Source organism: Myxocyprinus asiaticus, chromosome 7, assembly GCF_019703515.2.
Source record: "Myxocyprinus asiaticus isolate MX2 ecotype Aquarium Trade chromosome 7, UBuf_Myxa_2, whole genome shotgun sequence".
Lineage (NCBI taxonomy): Eukaryota > Metazoa > Chordata > Actinopteri > Cypriniformes > Catostomidae > Myxocyprinus > Myxocyprinus asiaticus.
The window spans coordinates 34,211,752-34,232,076 of NC_059350.1; the positions used below are offsets into that span (position 1 = coordinate 34,211,752).

Here is a 20,325-nt window from a genome sequence, read left to right on the forward strand (position 1 = left end):
AGGGCTTAGGCTGTTCCATTCAAACCCATTGCACAGGCTCCGAGGTCATGGGCTCTCGTGCAACGTAAACAATGACGTACATCTGAGTCCATGAAATGGAGTAAAGTTAGCGAGAAAAGGGCATAAAAATTTGAACTGGAATGCAACACTGGACTATACAATTAACATTCATTTTATAATTTTATACTGTTGCTGGATGTCACCAATTGTCTCATTTGTGTCTTTCTGTAATTCCCATAAAGCATTTTAGAAGAAACCTTTGAAAGTTGATACTAAAATGGAATACTACTAAAAACTTCATTAAGGTCACGTCCACACTAATCCATTTAAATTTAAAAACTCAGTTTTCAGTTTCCTAATGTTATAATTTTTTCAAAGTATGCTGATATTGAGAGCATTTTCAAAAGTCTCCTTTTCCAGTGGCAACTAGTGTGGATGAGAGGCGTAAACATAGCAAAATCAATCCGTTTTCAGATGAAAACATATTAGTGTGGTTGTGGCCTAATAAGCAAAGAAATGAGTTTATTCTGGAGAATTCCCATGCTGGTCAAGGCTGGTTCATGCTGGCTAGTGAAGATTTGGTGCTGGTCTAGATGATGGGCCAGCATAGCCATGCTGTTTGTCAGCAAAACATGTTTAAAATAAAATTTTATGATGAAGGTTAACAAAGCTGTTTTAAAGCTAGCTTAAGCCAGACTGATCTCACTGTGAATTCTGAAATAGTAGGTATATTTTATTTACTCTACCCCCAAACTCCAACACAAAACCTAACCATCATTGGAGTAAAAATGTATTATGAGAGGGAAAATGGATAATCTGAATCACGCTCATGTCACAATTATTTCCTGGTTTCATAAGAGCGGGAGCTCCAAATATAGGGAGCGGGAGCTCCAAATATAGGGAGCCCCTAACCTAATCCTTTCCCTATCCCTAACGGTGTGTGGAAGTGAGTTCGTTTTGGAGTTGGCACAACCCTCTTTAGGAGTAGCCCAGCCCCCTTCTGGAGTAACCCCACACTCATTTTGAGATCTCCGGCCTGCAACTATACCTACTTTGTTTTCAGCAAAGGACAAGAACCCAGGACTCCCACACTGCTTACACAATGCGCCATTGGTCGCACCACTGAAGTTAAACTTATTTGAACTGGTACAAAAATGTCTGATTGGAGATGCCACTTGTCAGTAACTCAGCAGAATGGGGCTGATGTCAGGGTACTGGAACATTCAGCAGCAACATGTCGACTTCCCGTATAATCATGCTGGTTAAGCAGCCAGGTGGGGACACCAGCACACCAGCATCCCATGCCGGAGACCAGCAACAGGGATGTTCAGCTGGTGGTAATACATTGCTGTGGTAATTATGCCCCATTATTTTTTAAGCACTCCCAGAGCGAATATCTCTATGAAGTCAGAAAGGGTTTGTTGGCTGGGTTTGCAGAAAACTATTTAAAGAATACACTGGACAGTTTACAATGGGGAGTTATGCATAAGGTTTTGTGGGACACAACTGCATGTTTAGATAACAAATTTATTGATGCTTTGGTGAGCTTTAGAAAGGGCTACCTAAGAGAGAGCGATACACTGCATCAGGAGTCTGAGAGCACAAATGCACACACCTGAGGAACTCCTCTGCTTTGAAGTGCTCATTCATCATGTCATCTGGCTGAGACCCAAGCTCTGGAGCAATCACAGTTTGCCACTGTGCTTCTAATCTGGGCATGCACCCAAACACCAAAATATCCCAAGTGCCAACCTGGCAAACTAGGTATTTGGGCAGTGACCCAAAACTGTGTTACTGAATGTGTGTGTGAGATGTGGTAAACTGGCACACGACCAAATCCCAGCTGATGTAGAGTATGTATCCAGCTGGGCTGAAGCTGTTTTTCATGTGTGTGTGGTGTTTTGGTGGTGTATTGCTGCTTGTGGTCCATTATCACCCCCTGTTAATTTCTCCTGTGGACTAGGCCCCCATCCAAAAGAGCAACTCTGGTAGGCTCCATTCTAACAATGTGGGGAGGTTGTGTAGGATGATACAGCTCTGTAGCGGGGTGTAGATGACTCCCGTCTCTTCTTGTTTAGAAACACTACAGTTGTTGCCTTTAAAATTGTTTCCTTAATGAGGTTTAGGAAGCCTGTATCATATGTATATGTATATGTGACTTACATGTGGCTTAGGATACAAATTAATTACTTCTTACAAAAAAGAAGCTAAAGTAGTAAATAGCTACCAGTGCCTCACCATGTGGGCATGCCAAGTTTTGATTAATTTCTGGTTAAAACGGTTCATTTATGCACACACAGTTTAAGTGATATGCTTGCATCCTTTGCACTTTTCACGTCTTGAAAACACTAGGCATTGCTTGGGTCATCTTGATTAAATTTTACAATGTCTGAAATATTGTTACATATTCATCAAACAATACCTGTGTACATGATGCCTTTGTACTTAAAGGTGTAGTCAGTAATTTTTTCCTCATTAAACTACTAAGCAACTACTAAATACATTAATTGTAATTTTGCAATATATGTAGGAAATTACGACCACTCACATTAAAATGAAGACTCCAGTCATATCAGTAACCTTATAAAAGCTGTTTTATTCTACATGGAGAGGGTCCGCACATGGGGGCTGCCATTTTAGAATCACATGACCAGCCGAATACTACTCGCTTATCTCAGTAACCATCCTGATATTTGACACTTTCAATCATTGATTAAAGTAATCATGGCTGTTTGTGAATACTAAATTTCTTTAATGGCATCTGAAACTGAAAACTATTGATTTTAAATAATGCTGCATCCAAGCAATAGGTATCAGTGTAAGTTCAAGATGACATGAAGACAAAAGTTACTAAGTGCACCTTTAAACAGGCCAGACAAAACAGTATCTTTTTATCTTATACATTGACACGTTCCCGACCTTCTTTCTATCTGTGAACTGACACTATAAATAATGGGGAGACAATTTATATGATGAGCATGTTGCAAAGTCAAGCCTCTTTGATCCATACTAGTACAACCTGTGAACTTAAAAAATTACTTTTATTCTGATGAACCAGTAAAATTATGGCCAATATTTACAAATAATTACTTCTTAGTTTCACATTACAACATACGTAAATTGATATTTCACGAACAACATTCACTCATATGCACATACACAGAGTAGCCTATGACCCTGTATCAGGGAGGAATGCCAGACAATTGAACATTTCACTTAAAATAACCCTGAACAACAGTAAAACAAACAAAAATCATGATAATCCTATTAACATTAACAATATAATTCCATTAGAAAATCATTATAAAATCACATTTACTTTCAGCTTGTGGACAGATTTTAATAAAATGAAGAAATAAACAAAAAGTCATGAAGAACCAAATAGACTTAAATCAAGTGGCATGATATCTTTGGCAAATTTTGTTCTGCAGTAAATACATTCAAATATTAAGACAACACACGACACGCAGAGAAAAACACCAAGTTTTTTTTTTTTGTTTTTTTTTTACTACTAGAAAATTCAATAAAAAACATACACATTTCTTAAAGAAGCAGTTCATACATTTACTCATTGCAAACTTTTTCCTCCATCTTTCTTTTATGTCAAAAATGTTGGTTATTTCATAATTAGAATGTTTTTGCAATGTCACCAGAGAATATTTTTAAACCAGGCATCTCTAACTTTGGTGGATGCTACAGATTTGTTATTGGTCTAATTTTTCGTTATTTTTCATTTTTCTTTCAATTATAATGATAGGTGTGTTATCAGATTTTCAACATGTTTCAAACTTCCTTAAAATCTTTAATGTTTACTTCAAAAAAACTATAGAAAGAGCTTCCATTATACACAAAAGGCCACAATAAGGCGATAACCAAGTCTTTTGTCTTTTCAAGTCTGCTTTTTGAAAGTGGGAAACCTTTAATGTTGATGTGGACATAATCTTTTTGTTCTGAGAATCACTATATCACTGAATGTATCAGCATGTATTCCTGTTGTAAGATTATTGTATAACTAAATAACCAAATTTTGCTTTCTTATTTGGAAGTTGTAGCCCTCTTTTCAATTGACATTGGAATTACATTTTCTGATATTGTGACTCAACTGAGCTAAAATGTGGACACTTGGACATTTAGGGGTTTGTTTACACAAGGCAATTCATGATGCCCAGCTTTGACTTCAGTTAATTTTTTTTAAATATTAATAAACCATATTCAGAGGGTAAAATCCTTTTACAGTTTTTTAAGGTATAATTGAAGGTCAAGTGTTTATTTTGCCACATTTTTGTGAATGAGAGTGAATGAGAAAAAAATAAGACATTAAATGACCCTGTATACAAAAGATCTAAAAAACTTGCTTTTAGGTTTATATTTGTTTTTACACGTGCTGTTTTTGAAACTTAAAATGTGATTAAAATCAAACACACATAAAGATAAAGTAGGATAAAGTAAATTAACTGCTCATTAACTGACAACTAATTGGGATGTAGGTGCATTGAATTAAACATTTTAAGAACACTGAAGAAATTCCACTGCCGGAATTATTTTTAATTACAAAATCATAATCTTTTCAGAGAAAATGGAGGATTTTCTCAAAGTAGAAGACAAGAAGGTCAACTTGTAGAATTCATAATCCTGATGGTATTGGAAGAAGTGGTTGGGAAGATATGATAAGATTAAAGGTGCACCAGAAAGACCAAGAGAGTAAAATAAGAGGGTATGAGGAAATGGAAGCCTAAGCGATAATTCTCGCAGAGGACTCGTAGTAGCATTACGTCATTCATTCAATTTCGTAATCTCATCCAATCATTATCTAGACTATGCCTTATGTAGCTGTGTGTCATTGCTCGTATGCTGCATTGCTTTCACCCACCACCACCCCAGCACCTGTCCTTTGGGGGGGGCGGGGGGGTTCATCGCCTTCCAGCAGGGTCTGATGGTTCAAGCAAGAATCCTGACGCTGAACCGTAGGATGGGGCTTACGCCAAGGGAAACTAATCTATAACTACCCCATGTTATTCAATATTATCGAGTTCTCTGAGAGAAAGAGAAAAGGGTGTTCGATTTTGATGGCACAGCAGGTTTTGATCATGCCAATTGGGAGGTGTGGCATGTTTATGACATGACAAAGGACAAAAGGATTGTGTGTGTGTGTTTCTGTGTGTGTACTGTGTGTGTCTCTACTTTAAGCCAAAAGGAGTACCCAGAGCCTTTCCATTTAAGCAAAAATGATCAGATCAATGGCAAGGCAATCCCTTCATCAACATTAGTGATTAAACAGGAAGGTCTGCTGCATTTTTTCTGAAAGTGTATTGAAATGTACAATTATTCTTAAAAAGATGGAATTAATTTAGCAATTTATTCTACCCTTATTGTATTGTTAAGATAATTGTACCCTTTTATTATTTTATTATAAAATATCAGTTACAATGTTCAGCTTTTGGTTCTTCAAATATGCATGCTATATATATATATTTATTTTCTTTTTTATTATTTACTTGTAAATCTTTAAATGGGGGATATACAATATAATTTTGTATATCATAAAACATTATGTTTTATTTAATGGATAATCATATCTAACTTACTGTACAGTTAAATATCAGATAAATTTGATTAGATGTGTATCATCCTTTTTCCCTCTCCAGTCTTGTTATTTATTTTCTAGGTTTTAGTTAATTAGTTTAGATGACTGCAGTAAAACAATACGTTATCAGGGTGTTTAGCATGTAAAAAATGGTATTCAGTGGCATTCATTATTTGATTGATTGGTCAGCTTCTGATTTCATTACGCCATGCAGACAGCTTCGTAATTTAGTGACGTGTGGCCATTCTGGATGACTCTGTATAAAAATAAAGGCACTGTCCTTGATTTCAGCTGGTGTACTTCAGGTTCATAATGCCTCTGACTAAAAGTTTAATAGGTCAAAGTTCACCAGTAGTCATTAGTGGTGAACGGCATCAAGGGTTTCTTTAGAGTTGCAAAATGTGCAACTTATGGTCTACAAATAAATGTAATTCTATTACTAATTTACAGCCCAGAGCAACAAAATAAAACATAAAAACATTCATCTTCTATATATATATATATATATATATATATATATATATATATATATATATATATATATATATATATATATACACACACACATATATATATATATATATATATATATATATATATATATATATATATATATATATATATATATATATATATACATATATTGATAGGCTTGTCTTTTTTTATTATTATTATTTCACATCAACCTTTTGGTGCTTGTGACTCACTACTAAAACTACAGTGTTCTCCTTTTTCGAAATCTACTCGGAATATCCCCCCCCCCACAAGAAAATCAATAACTGGGAACACTCACCACAGACAATAGCTAAATAAAGCACAATTTTTGTCTCATTCACTAGAAGCTAAAGCTCTTGTTGTTGTACGTGATAGATGTACACAGGATATCTCAGACAGACAAACAGGAAGGATGTACAGCATAATGTTGCTACATAGGGAGTTTGGTAAGGCCCCCACCTTGGTCTCATGCATTGTCTTGGCGCAGGATGGATGAAGGGAATACTCAAAAAAAAAAAAAAAAAAAAAAAATGAACTGCACTCAGAGATAGCGAGAACAAAAAACATCTAATTCATTTTAAGGTAGGAAAAACTTGTCACTGGATGAGCAATTTGTCTCTTTGTGCTTTTAAGTGTGTCAGTTTGCACTAGTGAAAAAGTATCTTTGGGGAGGCTAGGCAGTTTTTCCCTCCAACACAGTCAAAATGAAACAAATTTACAAAAGTTTTTTCTGCAAGCAAGTGATAAAACTGGGATTTGAAGGAGTGAAACCTCAGGGATTTAAAAATATAACCAGCTATGTATTCCACAGCAACAATTTTAGCTAGAGGTACCACTGTAGCATTTGTCGGCAGTAAACTTTTACACATATATATTACTCTCCATCATAAATAGCTATAAATCTTACTAATGTACAGTTGAATAAGGGTATTCTGTACATACGTAAATAGTATTTATCTACACAGAGGAAGGAGAGGAGTCTTTAAAGGAATAGTTCACCCAAACATGAAAAGTCTGTCATTGTTTACTCACCCTTATGTTTTTCCAAACCCACATGACTTTCTTTCTTCTGCTGAACACAAAAGGAGGAATTTTAAAGGATGTTCCGTTCACTAATTTCAATACAATGGCAGCTGATAATTATTCATTTTAAATCTTAAAAAGGACCCAAAAGTGTCATAACTATGGATGTCATAAAATATTGATATATTGATTATTGACCGGCACATAATTTTATTAATGTATTTTTGAGGCACCGATATATTAAAATTAGCCGACATTAAAATTAGATGTCTAATTTGCATGCTTTCCAATTCACTCAGTTGGCCTCTGTTTAACAGCCTGCGTAATAGCGTTGGGAGACCACAAGTGGGTGTTATAACATTTACTGAAGCCGGTCGCGGTCAGGAAAGGCACAGGTATCACACACACACACACACACACACACACACACACACACAAACAAACACACAGGACAAGCTGATGCGGCGCAGCAGATGGCAGTCCAAAGTTACGAAGACTTTTGTACTTCTTCAGGAAATAACAAAGTGACATTGATGAATTTGTAGGTTAGTGTATGAAACTTGTGTAACTGCGCTAACTGAACAATTAGAAATGGTGACATTTATTATGCAATTTCTCTGTATGTCGTCCTGTGTTGAAACCAGGAGGTAATTGTTTTTGTATAATCAGTGACGAACGTGATTCGTATGTTCCATTTTCCCTCAAAAATGTAATTTTTAATTCACTGACAGTTAAGTTTAGGGTAGGGGTTTGGGGGTAGAGTTAAAAAAAATGCATTCCTCTTAACTGTGTTACATAATTTTTAACAAAAAACAATTCGCTTTTGGCAGCCCTCTGTGGGCATTTCACCTGGATACTGCAGCTCACACGTGCCCATAAGTTCAAAAACACTTCCTGCTTCAGCTACTGGGGGCAGTGCTTCGAATTTCGGTAAGCACAGATTGAATTTAGCTCAAGAATAGTCAACCTATTGTTTTTCAGAATTTACTGTGAGATCAGGCTGCCTCTCATGCACTCATAAAAGGGCAAAGGAGAGTCATAGAAGTAGTCAGCATTTTCACTGTTAATAACTTAAATTTCATGTCATTTCTAACCAAAACCGTCTCATCATCTCACCATATTTCACCAGTAGTATACCTTCAGAATAAATGGAATATGATGCATGAGTCACAGGGACTACTTTTATATAACCTTAAGTCCTTTATTACGCTTTAAAGTGAGTCACTATCAACTGCCATTGTATTGAAATCAGTGAACAAGTTTATTTAAAATTCCTCCTTTTGTTTTCTACAGAAGAAAGAAAGTCATATGGGTTTGGAATGCCATGAGGGTGAGTAAATGATGACAGAATTTCATTTTTGGGAGAAATATTCTTTTAAAACATTGCTGCTCTCATTCATGATGACAGTGCTTCGAAATTTAAATCATGCTGCTATTTTCCATCATATTTTACATAATGAATGAATCACAAAACAGTATATTTCAATTTCCCATTTTTTTAGCCAAGCTGAATGAGTAATAAATATCACATTGCAGCTATTGCTAAACTTCCACCTTAATCAGTTTATAGAAACTGAGAAAACAAAAACACAGCAAAGAAGTCCATTACGCTTAAATGATTCATAGATTGAACTGAGGGGAAAAAATCTCTTGTGCTTACTCATCAGGGCACTGGTATGCATTTCAGTGTCTTTCGGTAATATGTCTCCTAACACTACCATAATTATACTAGAATTACAAATGGAAAAATCCCATGACTGAACAGTAAACACAATTGGCTCTGTCCTTCTCACTGGCTACTTTTAATGTACTGTAAATAATGTCAAAATTCGGACCTGAGTTATCTGTCCAACTCTTTCGAATCTCAGTTGACATTCTTTTGTAGGGATAAAAGATTATCTCCAGAAAACAATTCACTTCTCTAGTGGACTTTTACCAGTAAAACAGAAAAGGTCACAGATTATGATGCCTCATTCACACAGTTCTGAGTAACATGCTGATGAAATTACAATAACAACTTTTTCAACACAAATCACATAGGTCACCTCAAGCTGCCACTAGTAGATTGTCTGGTACCAACTCCCAACATCTGATCATCTCTATAAGAACAGAATGCATAGAGATGCAAAGACGATAGGACATGCAAAGCTTTAATGACAGAAGATAAATCAAACCAATAGAAGAAAATACAGGTGAATTGAAGGTGTGTGGGTGTATAGTTGTAACGTTCCACTAATGCACAGAAAATTAGACACGTTTTAGCTGAAGCTACTGATTTGACCATTGATTGTAATTGGCAGGAAAACATTGTCACCTCCTCTTTCTTTCTCCTTTCTCCTCACTGCACCTTCTTTACTTCTTCTCTTCCAAGTGTAGGCAGTCTTGTCTGGGTGCTATCAATCCATTCTTTCTTCTCTTTTCATTTCTCCCACTCTTTCATTGTTTTCTCATCTCCTCTGTCTGGCTGGTCAGTGGCGGTCATAGGCAGTGGCAGTTGCAGCCGTTCCTGCTCCCCGTGTGGCTGCACTATAGTAGTATGGAGATCCTAAAAGTGAAATGAGTAAACAAAATTGTCAGTTATAAGATTCATAGTAACATTTGAAGGGGAAGTGTGTAATTTCTGCGGCACTAGCGTCACCAAACAATTAGAAAAATAACAAACAGGTTTCCTGAATACTCCCTTTGTTTTTCAGTGGTTGGCCCGAAATTTAAAGTGTTAGTTCACCCTCTCATTGTTTACTTACCCTCTTGCCATCCCAGATGTGTATGACTTTTTGTCTTCTGCTGAACACAAATGAAGATTTTTAGAAGAAAAAGAAGCTCTGTAGGTCCATACAATGCAAGTGAATGATGATCAGAACTCCAAAAGCTCCAAACAGGAGATAAAGTCAGCATAAACATAATACATCAGACTCCAGTGGTTTAATCAATGTCTTCTGAAGCAATCCAGTTGGTTTTGGGTGAGAACAGAATGAAATTTACCTCCTTTTTCACTGTACATCTTTACAGCAGTCTCCTTGGTGATCATGATTTCAAGCTCAATTACAATTACTATAGCACCATCTAGTGCTCTGCACATGCGCCAAGCACTAGGAAGTGTAATCAAGCTTGAAATCATGATCATGCCTAGAGACTGCAATGTTAAGATTTAAAGTGAAAAAGGAGCTATATTTTGGTCTGTTCTCACCTAAAACCAACTGAAACGCTTCAGAAGACATTGTTTAAAACACTTTGTCATATGGATTACTTTTATGCTGACTTTATCTATTCCTAAAAAAATTTTTTTGTTTGTGTTCAGCAGAAGAAAGAACGTAATACACATCTGGGATGGCATGAGGGTGAGTAAATGATGAGGGAATTTTCATTTTAGAGTAAAAATCTTGACATCTGTTGTTTATTAACAGTAGAATGCTTAAAGATCAACGTGCAAACCACTGCGAACAAGCTTCTCTCATGTTGCTCATGAATGCGCAACAGATGTAAACATTTAGCAGAAAAATTACTGATATTTCAGGTTGTTTCCCACTAAAACCTACCATATTTCTTCAGAAGACTTAAAGGTGCACTCAGTATTTTTTTCCTCATTAAAAAGTTTAACTCCTAAAGACATGAATTGTAATTTTGTAATATATATAGGAACTCATGACCACTCATATTAAAATGAAGACTCCAGTCATATCAGTAACCTTATAAAAGCAGTTTTATTCTACATGTAGAGGGTCCACAACATGGGGGCTGCCTTGTTAGAATCACATGACCAGCCGAATACTACTCGCTTAATCTCAGTAACCATCCTATTATTTGACACTTTCACTCACTGATTAAAGTAATCATGGCTGACTGTGAATACTACATATCTACAACGGCATCTGAAACTGAAAACTGTTGATTTTAAATGATGCTGCATCCAAACCACTAGGTGTCAGTGTAAGTCCAAGATTACACAAAGACAAAAGTTACTGAGTGCACCATTAAAATAAGTGACACTGACTACTTTTATGATACTTTTGGGTCTTTAAACTTTAAAGTAAGGCACTATCCAGTGCCACTGTATTGATAAGAAGGACTAAGATATTCATAAACAAAATCTAATTTTGTACAGCATAAAAAGAAAGTCATATGGGTTTGGAACAACATTAAGTTGAGCAAATTACAATTTTAAATTCTTGGGTGAACTATTCTTTTAACAAGGACAGAAGAAAGTATTTTAACATTGGAAAGATTATACATATCCCCTTTTAAAATCTTAAAGCAAATTAAAGCTGTAGTAAGTCATTTCTGCACCACTAGTTTCACCAAATCAAATTGCAAAAATAAACATGGTTTTCAAACAGCTTTTTCGAACACTCCACCCATCTGCTGTTGATCAAATAAACAGATAGTCCCATCCTAAACTGATGAGTAAAACACTTCAGCTTTAAAAAAAAAAAGAAGATAAAAATCACTAGCGCAGAATTGGGGAAGAGACGGGGGGCACACTTTCCCCCCCATCACGCATCTGTCCTTATTTATATATTTTTTATCACTGCTGAAAATAATTTAGTATGAGATACCTCGCAATTGCGTGGCTGTGAGTCTGTCATACTGAGACAAAAAACTGAAGTACCCCCTCCGTTGTATGAGTCAGTATCGCCCAACTAGACGGCGGTGTCACGTGGTACCTGTTCTGTTTCTCAGCGCTGGTCAGGATGCATGAACTCACAGCCGTTTATTATTACTGGATGAGGATTTTTAAAAATGCTTTTACACATAATTCTGCGGCGGATTTTCATTCACATGTATGAATCCTTGAAATTATCAGTTTTTATTAAAAATAACTATCCAGTGTAAAATGTCTCCAAATGGATATAAAGCGTTCTTAGATTTAAATGGAGATGCATGGAGGATTCGGTTTTCAGAGCGTCTAGCGCCTCCTGCAGGTATAAGACTTTGTGTCTCACAAGACACAGTCAGTGGCTGACAAATGTGCAGTTTCAGTCTGTAGGTCTGTTCCCCACACAAAACATTTGTATGAATTTAGAAAACATGAAATATATCACATAAGTCATATGTGGAGTCATTGAAGATGTTAAAGGCGCCCATATAAACGATCAGTTGAACGACGGATGTTAAACAAGCAGACAGAAGTCCTAGAAAGATACTGTCTATTACTTAGACAGTTTACAAATTACACCCAGAATTAAAATGAGAAACCTTTTAACATTTTTGTTTAAAACACTTATGTCATATTCTCAGAAAGTGAATCTTTGTCCAATTTTTTTTCATACATTTTTGAAAAACCTTTATAGCATTTTCTAAAAAAAAAAAAAAAAAACTTTCAAATTGAATTTGAAAGTTTGAAAGTGAATTGACTTTCAAATTGTCATGTGGTGTAACCATTAAGTAAAAAGTATCATAATACTTTCTTTGCACCTTGAATACATGAGAGTATAAACAACTTATTCATTAATTTACAAAAAATGTTTTTGTACATTTTTTTTTAATAGGTATTATGAATTTTTGAGTCAGAAATATCATGTGGTTACACCACATGAACAAAATGAGCCTTTTCAAGACATGTCAAAATAAATATCAGATGTTTTTTAAGCATCTTCCTTTCTGCATCCATTGACTGCTGGGCGTTCCAATTTCTCCCATTCATTTTAATAGAAGTGGCCCGTCTATACTAAATAGTCTCAGTAACAGTGTTTATCTCAGCAAACTAAATACTGACAAAACGATATTTTACTGTGTTTTATAGTTTTTATGTTCAACATAAACAACAAAATGGCTACCTACATGTTGGTTACACCCAAAGATTTTGATTTGGTGGACAAAAGCATTTTAAAATATGAATCATATTTAAAAACAATTGTTTCACTGTTTATTGTTTTAAGAAATAACAATAAAAAATTATTCTGCACTAGTCATGCCAACATTTATTTTTTCAGGAATTTCATATATTAATGAGACTTTTTTTGTTTCTTTTTTTTTTTACTGTCTCTGGACACCACATCACATTTTTTACTTTAAGCACCAGAAAAAAATATCAATATGACTTTAAACTCTGCAATTGAAAAATGTTCATCATTGAAGAGGTGTATTCAAGTAAATGGTTTGTGTGAATTGCATTTTTTATGTATTTTTATTTTAATAGATCTGGACAAAAATGAACATCACTTCATTGACTCCACGTTATGATCATGAAAAAGGTTTTTTTCTAGATCGCTAGCCCACTGGAGACACAAATTTTTTCTACTCCAATCTACTACTTGACCATAGTGCGTGAAACGTTTGAAAACTTGTGGCGTAAGTTTCATGTGAACACTAGGAAGGACTAGTCAACCCATCGCAAACTCCAACATACCTGTTTTAAAGTGTTTTCAGATAGCCGCCATCTTTTCTCACAGTGTAGCGAGAACTCGTGTGTTCAAGGTTGCCAGATTGCGGGACTAAAGCTTCACCCTGGCAGAACATATCCAAACTGTACAAGTGTCCAGATCTGATTGGGGGATTTCACCTATAGAAATCTGGCAACCTCACACATGTCGAAATCTAATTCTGACCGGATAATTGTCTTTATTTAAAGTCTGTTACCCACCCTAGCAACCGGGCCAATTGGTTGCTTAGGAAACCTGACTGGAGTCACACAGCACGTTTGGTATTTCTTGCAACAAGGAGGATGGCATCCGTTCACATCCCCCCTCAACTCGAGCCCTGCGTGTAGTTACTATCAACGAGTGAACTTGAAAAGTTGTGTCTTAAATCGTCCTCATTATTTAAAGCATTGCTTCTGTACAAATTCACCGCATTCAACAATAAATGTCAATTTTAGTCATGATCAGTCTTTAAATTGCCTGCTGTAAGCAATGTTCCCATTGTTATACATAGTCCAAAGGTTTATTTGTGAGATGTTGTGAACAGTATTTAGAGTCTGTTGCCGATTCTTTATGTTGGGGTGTATAACAGACAAGGGATTGCTTTAATAAACTGATGCAGAAAAAAAAAAAACTGTTGAATGCCGTGAACTACATGTTGCACACACAATAATCTTACATTTGTGCACTTTTGAAGCACTCTGGTTACATTAGCACATCACTGACCTCGGGATGCGCATAAGCGATGTTGTTCCCTAGATTGGAGCATCTCTTATTACCTCCTATTTTTTGTGTTTGTGTGTGTGTGTGTGTGTATTTACCAGTTTTATTATTATTATTAGCATCCACATATCCCCCAGAAATACGTCCACTTAGATGTTCAGTTGTTATATGATATGCATTTTTTGCATCAGTGCTGTTGCATAATAAGAAAATGTGCAAATAATCGTAAAACCGGTTAACCGCAATTTTTCCCCTACATTGGATACTTTTTTTTTTTTTAACTGTGCATTAATTTGAACTGTTATTATGCATTGTGTAATGTGTTGTAATGAAACATTACAACCCCACCAGCCCACATTTGGTCCCCCTCAATGTTCAAACCAAATCTACGCAATTAAGCAAAAATTAAGCAATGCATATAAAAAGAATAAACATGATTAGAGGATGATGGATGTATAGACCAATTTATTTTTGATTTATCAGTCCCCTACAATCATGTTACCCTTCCTCTTATTTGAAATGACACCATCATCAGCTCTATTTCTAGTGGGAAAAGGCCATTTCTGGTCTATAAGACACAGATCCATCTTGATCATTATGTGTTGGCATTAAGTGCTGATGGACCCCTCAGAGATGACAGGTCTTTAGTATCAGTTAGTTTTAGCAGGAATAATTTTTCTTCAATGTTTTTTTCCTCTAATTTTCAGGTATAACAGAGTTGAGAAATAAAGAATAAAGGAGCAGCCGTGCTACTTAGTCTTTGTTGTCGAAGGTAAAGAGTTAGAAATTGTGAAAAATGTGGTGGATATGTGTGTTTGTCATCGCTGTAAAAGAACATTATGTGAGTGGGATTAAGTAGCTTTCATGTCACAGGCTTTGAGAGAGTGAGTTATATCAAAATGTAGTAGACACTAAACTTTGCCTTGGAGTGCTTTGCGAATGCCTCCACTATCACAAATTTGTCAAATCGGGGTCTCTTTTTTGACATACAAAGTGAAACATCATGAAACCTCTAAGGAATTCTCCATTGGGTGAGGTAAAGGTTAGCTCTGTGGCAATCTCTGACAAACACATAACTGCTTTTAAGCCAGTACCCCTTCACCTTGCTCTTGACTGATGTGTCAGTCTGAAGTTTAGCTGATCAAGGCAGGTTCTTCTAAATCATTGGATTCAGTGCACCATACATATAAACACAAATGGCGGGATAACTAGACAATATTTCAGACATCAAACCATGCACACCAACAACCTGCCCCTGTATTGAGGAACCCTCTAATGGTGTTGTGTGGGTGTTAGTGTTTTGGTACCTGTCGGTTGTGGGGATTGGCCAGGGAATAGGCCTGATGAAGCTGCTCTTTCTGAGCCCAGTAAAGAACCATACTCCTGCTGGAACACTGCGAAAATCCAAACACACACACACACAGACACACACACACACACGCACGCACGCACACACACACACACACACACCATGTTGGTGTGGCTATTCTTATGAGGACTCTCCATAGACATAATGATTTTTTACTGTACGAACTATAGATTCTATCCCCTAACCCTACCCCTAAACCTAACCCTCACAAAAAACTTTCTGCATTTCTTCATTTTCAAAAAAACATAGTTTAGTATGTTTTTTAAGTGATTTGAATTATGGGGACACAAGAAATGTCCTCATAAACCACATTTATAGCATAATACCCTTGAAATTACCAGTTTGTAACCTAAAAAAATGTCCTCGTAAACCACCCAAACCCACCCACACCCACACACAACAATATACATCAGTAAGTTCACAGTTGTGATGACAGCAACTAAGGGTTACATTAAAAGCATTGCTCCCCAGTGAATCTTCAGTAACACTTTACATTAATGGTCCCTTTCTTAAAGAGTTTGTAAAGGGGTTCATTAATGACTAATAAGTAATTTACAAATGCATTATAAATCATTGATAGGCAGTTATTACAACATAAGTAAAAAAGGCCACCTTTCATGTAACACTTGCCAAATAGTGAGCATTTTAGCTTACATGTTATAAATGCTTAATAAATAAAGTTATACATACTTAAAAAATAAATGCCCTAATTCATGATTTATGTCACAATGCTGCAAAAATAACTATTAATAATAATAATTAATAATAATAATATCTATTCTAGAGAATAAAAGGAGGGATTATGTCATTTTGCTACAGTCCTTTGTGTTTACACCGATGAGCCAAAACATTATGACCACTCACAGGTGAAGCAAATAACGTTGATCATCTCCTAACAAGGCCAAATGTGAAGGTGTGGGTAGATTATATGGTAAATGAACAATCAGTTCTCGTAGTCAACATGTTGAATGCAGGAGAAATGGGCAGGAGTAAAGACTTTGACAAGGGCCAAATTGTTATGGCCAGATGACTGGGTCAAAACGTCTCTGAAACGGCAAGGCTTGTGGGGTGCTCCCGGTCAGCAGTTGGGAGTACCTACTGACAATGGTCTGAGATGGGACAAACCACAACAAGGTGTTGGGCACCCAAGGCTCATCGATGCGCTAGAGCAACAAAGGCTATCCCATTTGGTCTGAACCTACAGAAGGTCTACTGTGGCACAAGTCACAAGAAAATTAGTACCCATGTCCACCCTCGAAAGTGCCTACAACGGGCACGCAAACGTTGGAACTGGACCTTGGAGCAATGGAAGAAGGTCGCCTGCCACCTACCTAAACATCGTTGCAGACCAGGTACACCCCTTCATGGCAATGGTATTCCCTGATAGCAGTGGCCTCTCTCAGCAGGATAATGCACCCTGCCACACTACATACATTGTTTGGGAATGGTTTGAAGAACATGATTAAGAGTTCAAGGTGTTGCCCTGGCCTCCAAATTCCCCAGATCTCAATCCGATTGAGCATCTGTGGGATGTGCTGGACCAGCAAGTCGGAACCACAGCTGCTCCACCTCACAACTTACAGGACTTTAAGGATCTGCTGCTAAGGTCTTGGTGCCAGATACCACAGGACACTTTCAGGGGTCTTGTAGAATCCATGCCTTTGTGGAAAGCGCTGTTTTGGTGGCACACTGAGGACCAACAGCATATTAGGCAGGTGGTCATAATGTTTTTGCTCATCATTGTATATTAATTACTGTAATGTCTTGACCCACTTTCCTTTTTACATTGATGTCAAAAGAATGGTGCTACTCTAAGTGGTGTCCCAGCTTACATCCAGTAGTCCTAATAATCTAAAGTCCTATACAAAAAACACTTTTCAGGTCTTCATGCTCATCCACATCATTTATAGAAAAAACCATTAAACCATACAGAACTTTATGTACTGTTTTCTAATGTTTGCAATTCCTTAATACATGCTTTATATATTTCCACTATACCTTTTCATAGGTTTTGAGTAAGTGTTAATAAGCATTTATAACATGTGAGGTAACATGGCTCCTTATTTGGCAGGTATTACATGAAAGATGTCCTTTTAATACATTTTGTTATAAATGCATATAAATGATTTATAATGCATTTGTAAATGCATTATTAGTCATTATTGAACCCTTTATAAACCTGTTACAAAGGAAATATTAGTGTAATGTGTTGCAGAATCTTCTGTAAGCACTTTAGGCAAATGCATTTTATTTTCCACTTAAAGGTGCACTCAGTAAGTTTTTGTTTATGTTGTGCTAGAACAAGATAAAATTAGTAGTATTCTAATGATCATATGATCTCAACATCCTGAGGCAACAGACTCCATGTAAAATAAAACAGCATCTTGGCTACTGATTTGAGTTTTTATCTCATGGGATTTTAAAGACATTTCTCAAAAGTGCTATTTATTTCTTTATGTATAAAACTGTAGATAAGGAAAATATTACAGAGTGCACCTTTAAAGCACATCCTTCTAAAAATAGTGTAGAGCAAATAGAGCATAATGGATATTTGTGCTTTTACCTAGTAGACTGGGATTAGCAAATCTCCAAGACTCATTGTATGTAGAATACTGCGGGTGGGAATAAGGACTTCCAGAGAAATCTCCTCCTGAAATACAAGAAAAGACATTAAAAAAGTTAGATTTGCATCTGGGTCATTCTCAAAAAACAAACAAACAAAAAAACATTCCTCTAAATTTAAGGTAAATGTTTGTCACCAAATTTTGATAAAGACCCAGCTAGAATGAGCCTATGAGTGGTTTTAATGTCCTGTACAGCGTATGAAGTGTGTAGGAGTCTAAAAGGTTCAGTTGGCTAGGTGGAAGTGTCGATTTGTGACAGTTTTTCTCCTTCATTGCTTCAGTGTAGTTTTCCCTTATCTCCCTCTCTCTTTTCCTCCCTCTTTTCCCATCTCCCTCGTTCTCCCTTTCCCAGGGGAACTCTTTCCCTTTGCTGGCTGTCACAGATTCAGAGGCCCCAACTGTCTCTCTCTCTCTGTCTCTCTCTCTCTCTCTCTCTCTCTCTCTCTCTCTCTCTTCGTCCATCTCTCGCTCTGTCGGTTCTGGCTGGCTGGTTTTGTGCCCCCACCCCCCACCCCCCATGTGTCAGCCCCCCTGCTGAAAGAGAGAAAGAGCAACAGAACCAAAGAGAAGGAGAGGAAAAATGAGTGATACTCTTAGGGATAAGGTGGAGTAAAAGGATCCAGGAGATATAAGGAGAGGAGGAAAAGCACTACTAATACATTTTTTCACAAATACAGCTACTAAGATGTATAAATAAGGAGAACTGCAGGCATTAAAATCAGCTTTTTTTATTACGACTACTTGGATAGGCAGTTGAACTAACAACTTCATAACCTTTTTTTTATGAATAAAAGGACTCAGAAAGTAACTAAAAATGCTAGAAACTAGATTCTAAACTATAGTTAACAGGTACTTTTCTTTTGGGAGCTGTTTGAAATTAAATCAACATATATTCACCTCCATATAGCATATGCCAAATGTCTACTTACTAAAAATTAGTAAAGATACATACAAAATTGGTAGTTCGTGGAGAGGGCTGTGCAAGCTATCAAAAGCATATCAGAAATAAAGGAATACATAATTTAATTTAATTACACCTAACCACAACTCTTAGCATAAAGTCAGCTTTTAAAACAATAGCAAAACATGTACTGCTGTTATAGGGTACAGTAAATAACTAGTTAGCTGGCTAATGTTAGACATACTGATCCATATTTGTGACTCTTTGTTAAGAGATTGTAAAATTGTTTAGACAGAGAATAAAGGAAAACAAAAGTGAAACTGAAAAGCTGAATATTTATCATTCAGAAACACATTTTATCACAAAGAATTTACAGAATCATAGTCAAATTTAACAAAAATATCAGTAAAGTGATGCTAAACAAATGGAAGAACATGAATCATTTTGTAATGCTACATTCACACGCTATCGGAATTATTTTACATACGTAATTTCCTACTCGGAAGTTGCACGTGAACGACTCCTCAAGTCATAATTACAACTGTGAAACTCTGAGATAATTTTGATACCCGGGTATCCGGGTTGGGAGGTGACATAAACATGCAACATGGTGGAGGAGAGTCAAGTTTCTGTAGTGAATGATAGGTTTTATTATTTTTTCTAAAAGCAGCAAAGTGTTATTGCTTGCTGTTTCGGACATATATCAGAAAGCAGTGGTGTAGTGGTGTCTGAAGAGGCATACTGTGAATTTATGAAATTTCAGGTGGATATACGCAAAATCCTAAGAAATATAGGTGGGCATATGGCGTATGCTTGCGTATTCCCAAGACTACGCTACTGTCAGAAACCATTCGATGCATATTGTAAATTTTTTAACAGAAACAAATTGCATGTATTTGACCAAAATTTCATTATCATTAGCAAGCTGACAGACTAACAGGTATTACGGTGTCAAAATAAGAGTTCCCCAAGAAATATACAAGAATGAAACTGGCGTCCTCCATGTTTTCTGTTCTTTCTATTTACAAAGAACTTTAATGAGACACTCATAATTATGACTTCAGAATTGGGAATTAGGATAATTCTGATAGCATCTGTTTATTTTTAAAAGAATAAGAATACATAAATGCCTCATGGTTTATGACAATGTTGCGGTCAAGGTAAACGTTTATACTTCAAGTATTGTTGAGTGTTTTCCATGCAGCATGTTTTGTACTGATTTTAATCAATTCAGAAGTTATATCATGAAT

At 36.2% G+C, this 20,325-nt stretch overlaps 1 protein-coding gene across 5 annotated transcripts in view; it reads right to left on the reverse strand.

Moving 5' to 3' along the window:
- Positions 1 to 9,146: 9,146 nt before the first annotated feature.
- The window catches only part of pax5 (paired box 5), a 76,991-nt gene continuing 65,812 nt past the window's right edge, over positions 9,147 to 20,325 (reverse strand). For 4 of the 5 annotated variants that reach the window (XM_051702371.1, XM_051702373.1, XM_051702372.1 and 1 more), the window contains exons 9-11: positions 18,114 to 18,200; positions 15,489 to 15,575; positions 9,147 to 9,647 (exon numbers count right to left, since the gene is read on the reverse strand). In XM_051702371.1, the coding sequence (XP_051558331.1) occupies positions 9,571 to 9,647; positions 15,489 to 15,575; positions 18,114 to 18,200 (251 nt within the window). In that variant the 3' untranslated portion in view covers positions 9,147 to 9,570. The remainder of the gene's footprint in view (positions 9,648 to 15,488; positions 15,576 to 18,113; positions 18,201 to 20,325) is intronic. The other variant, XR_007897685.1, reaches the window with a different exon arrangement.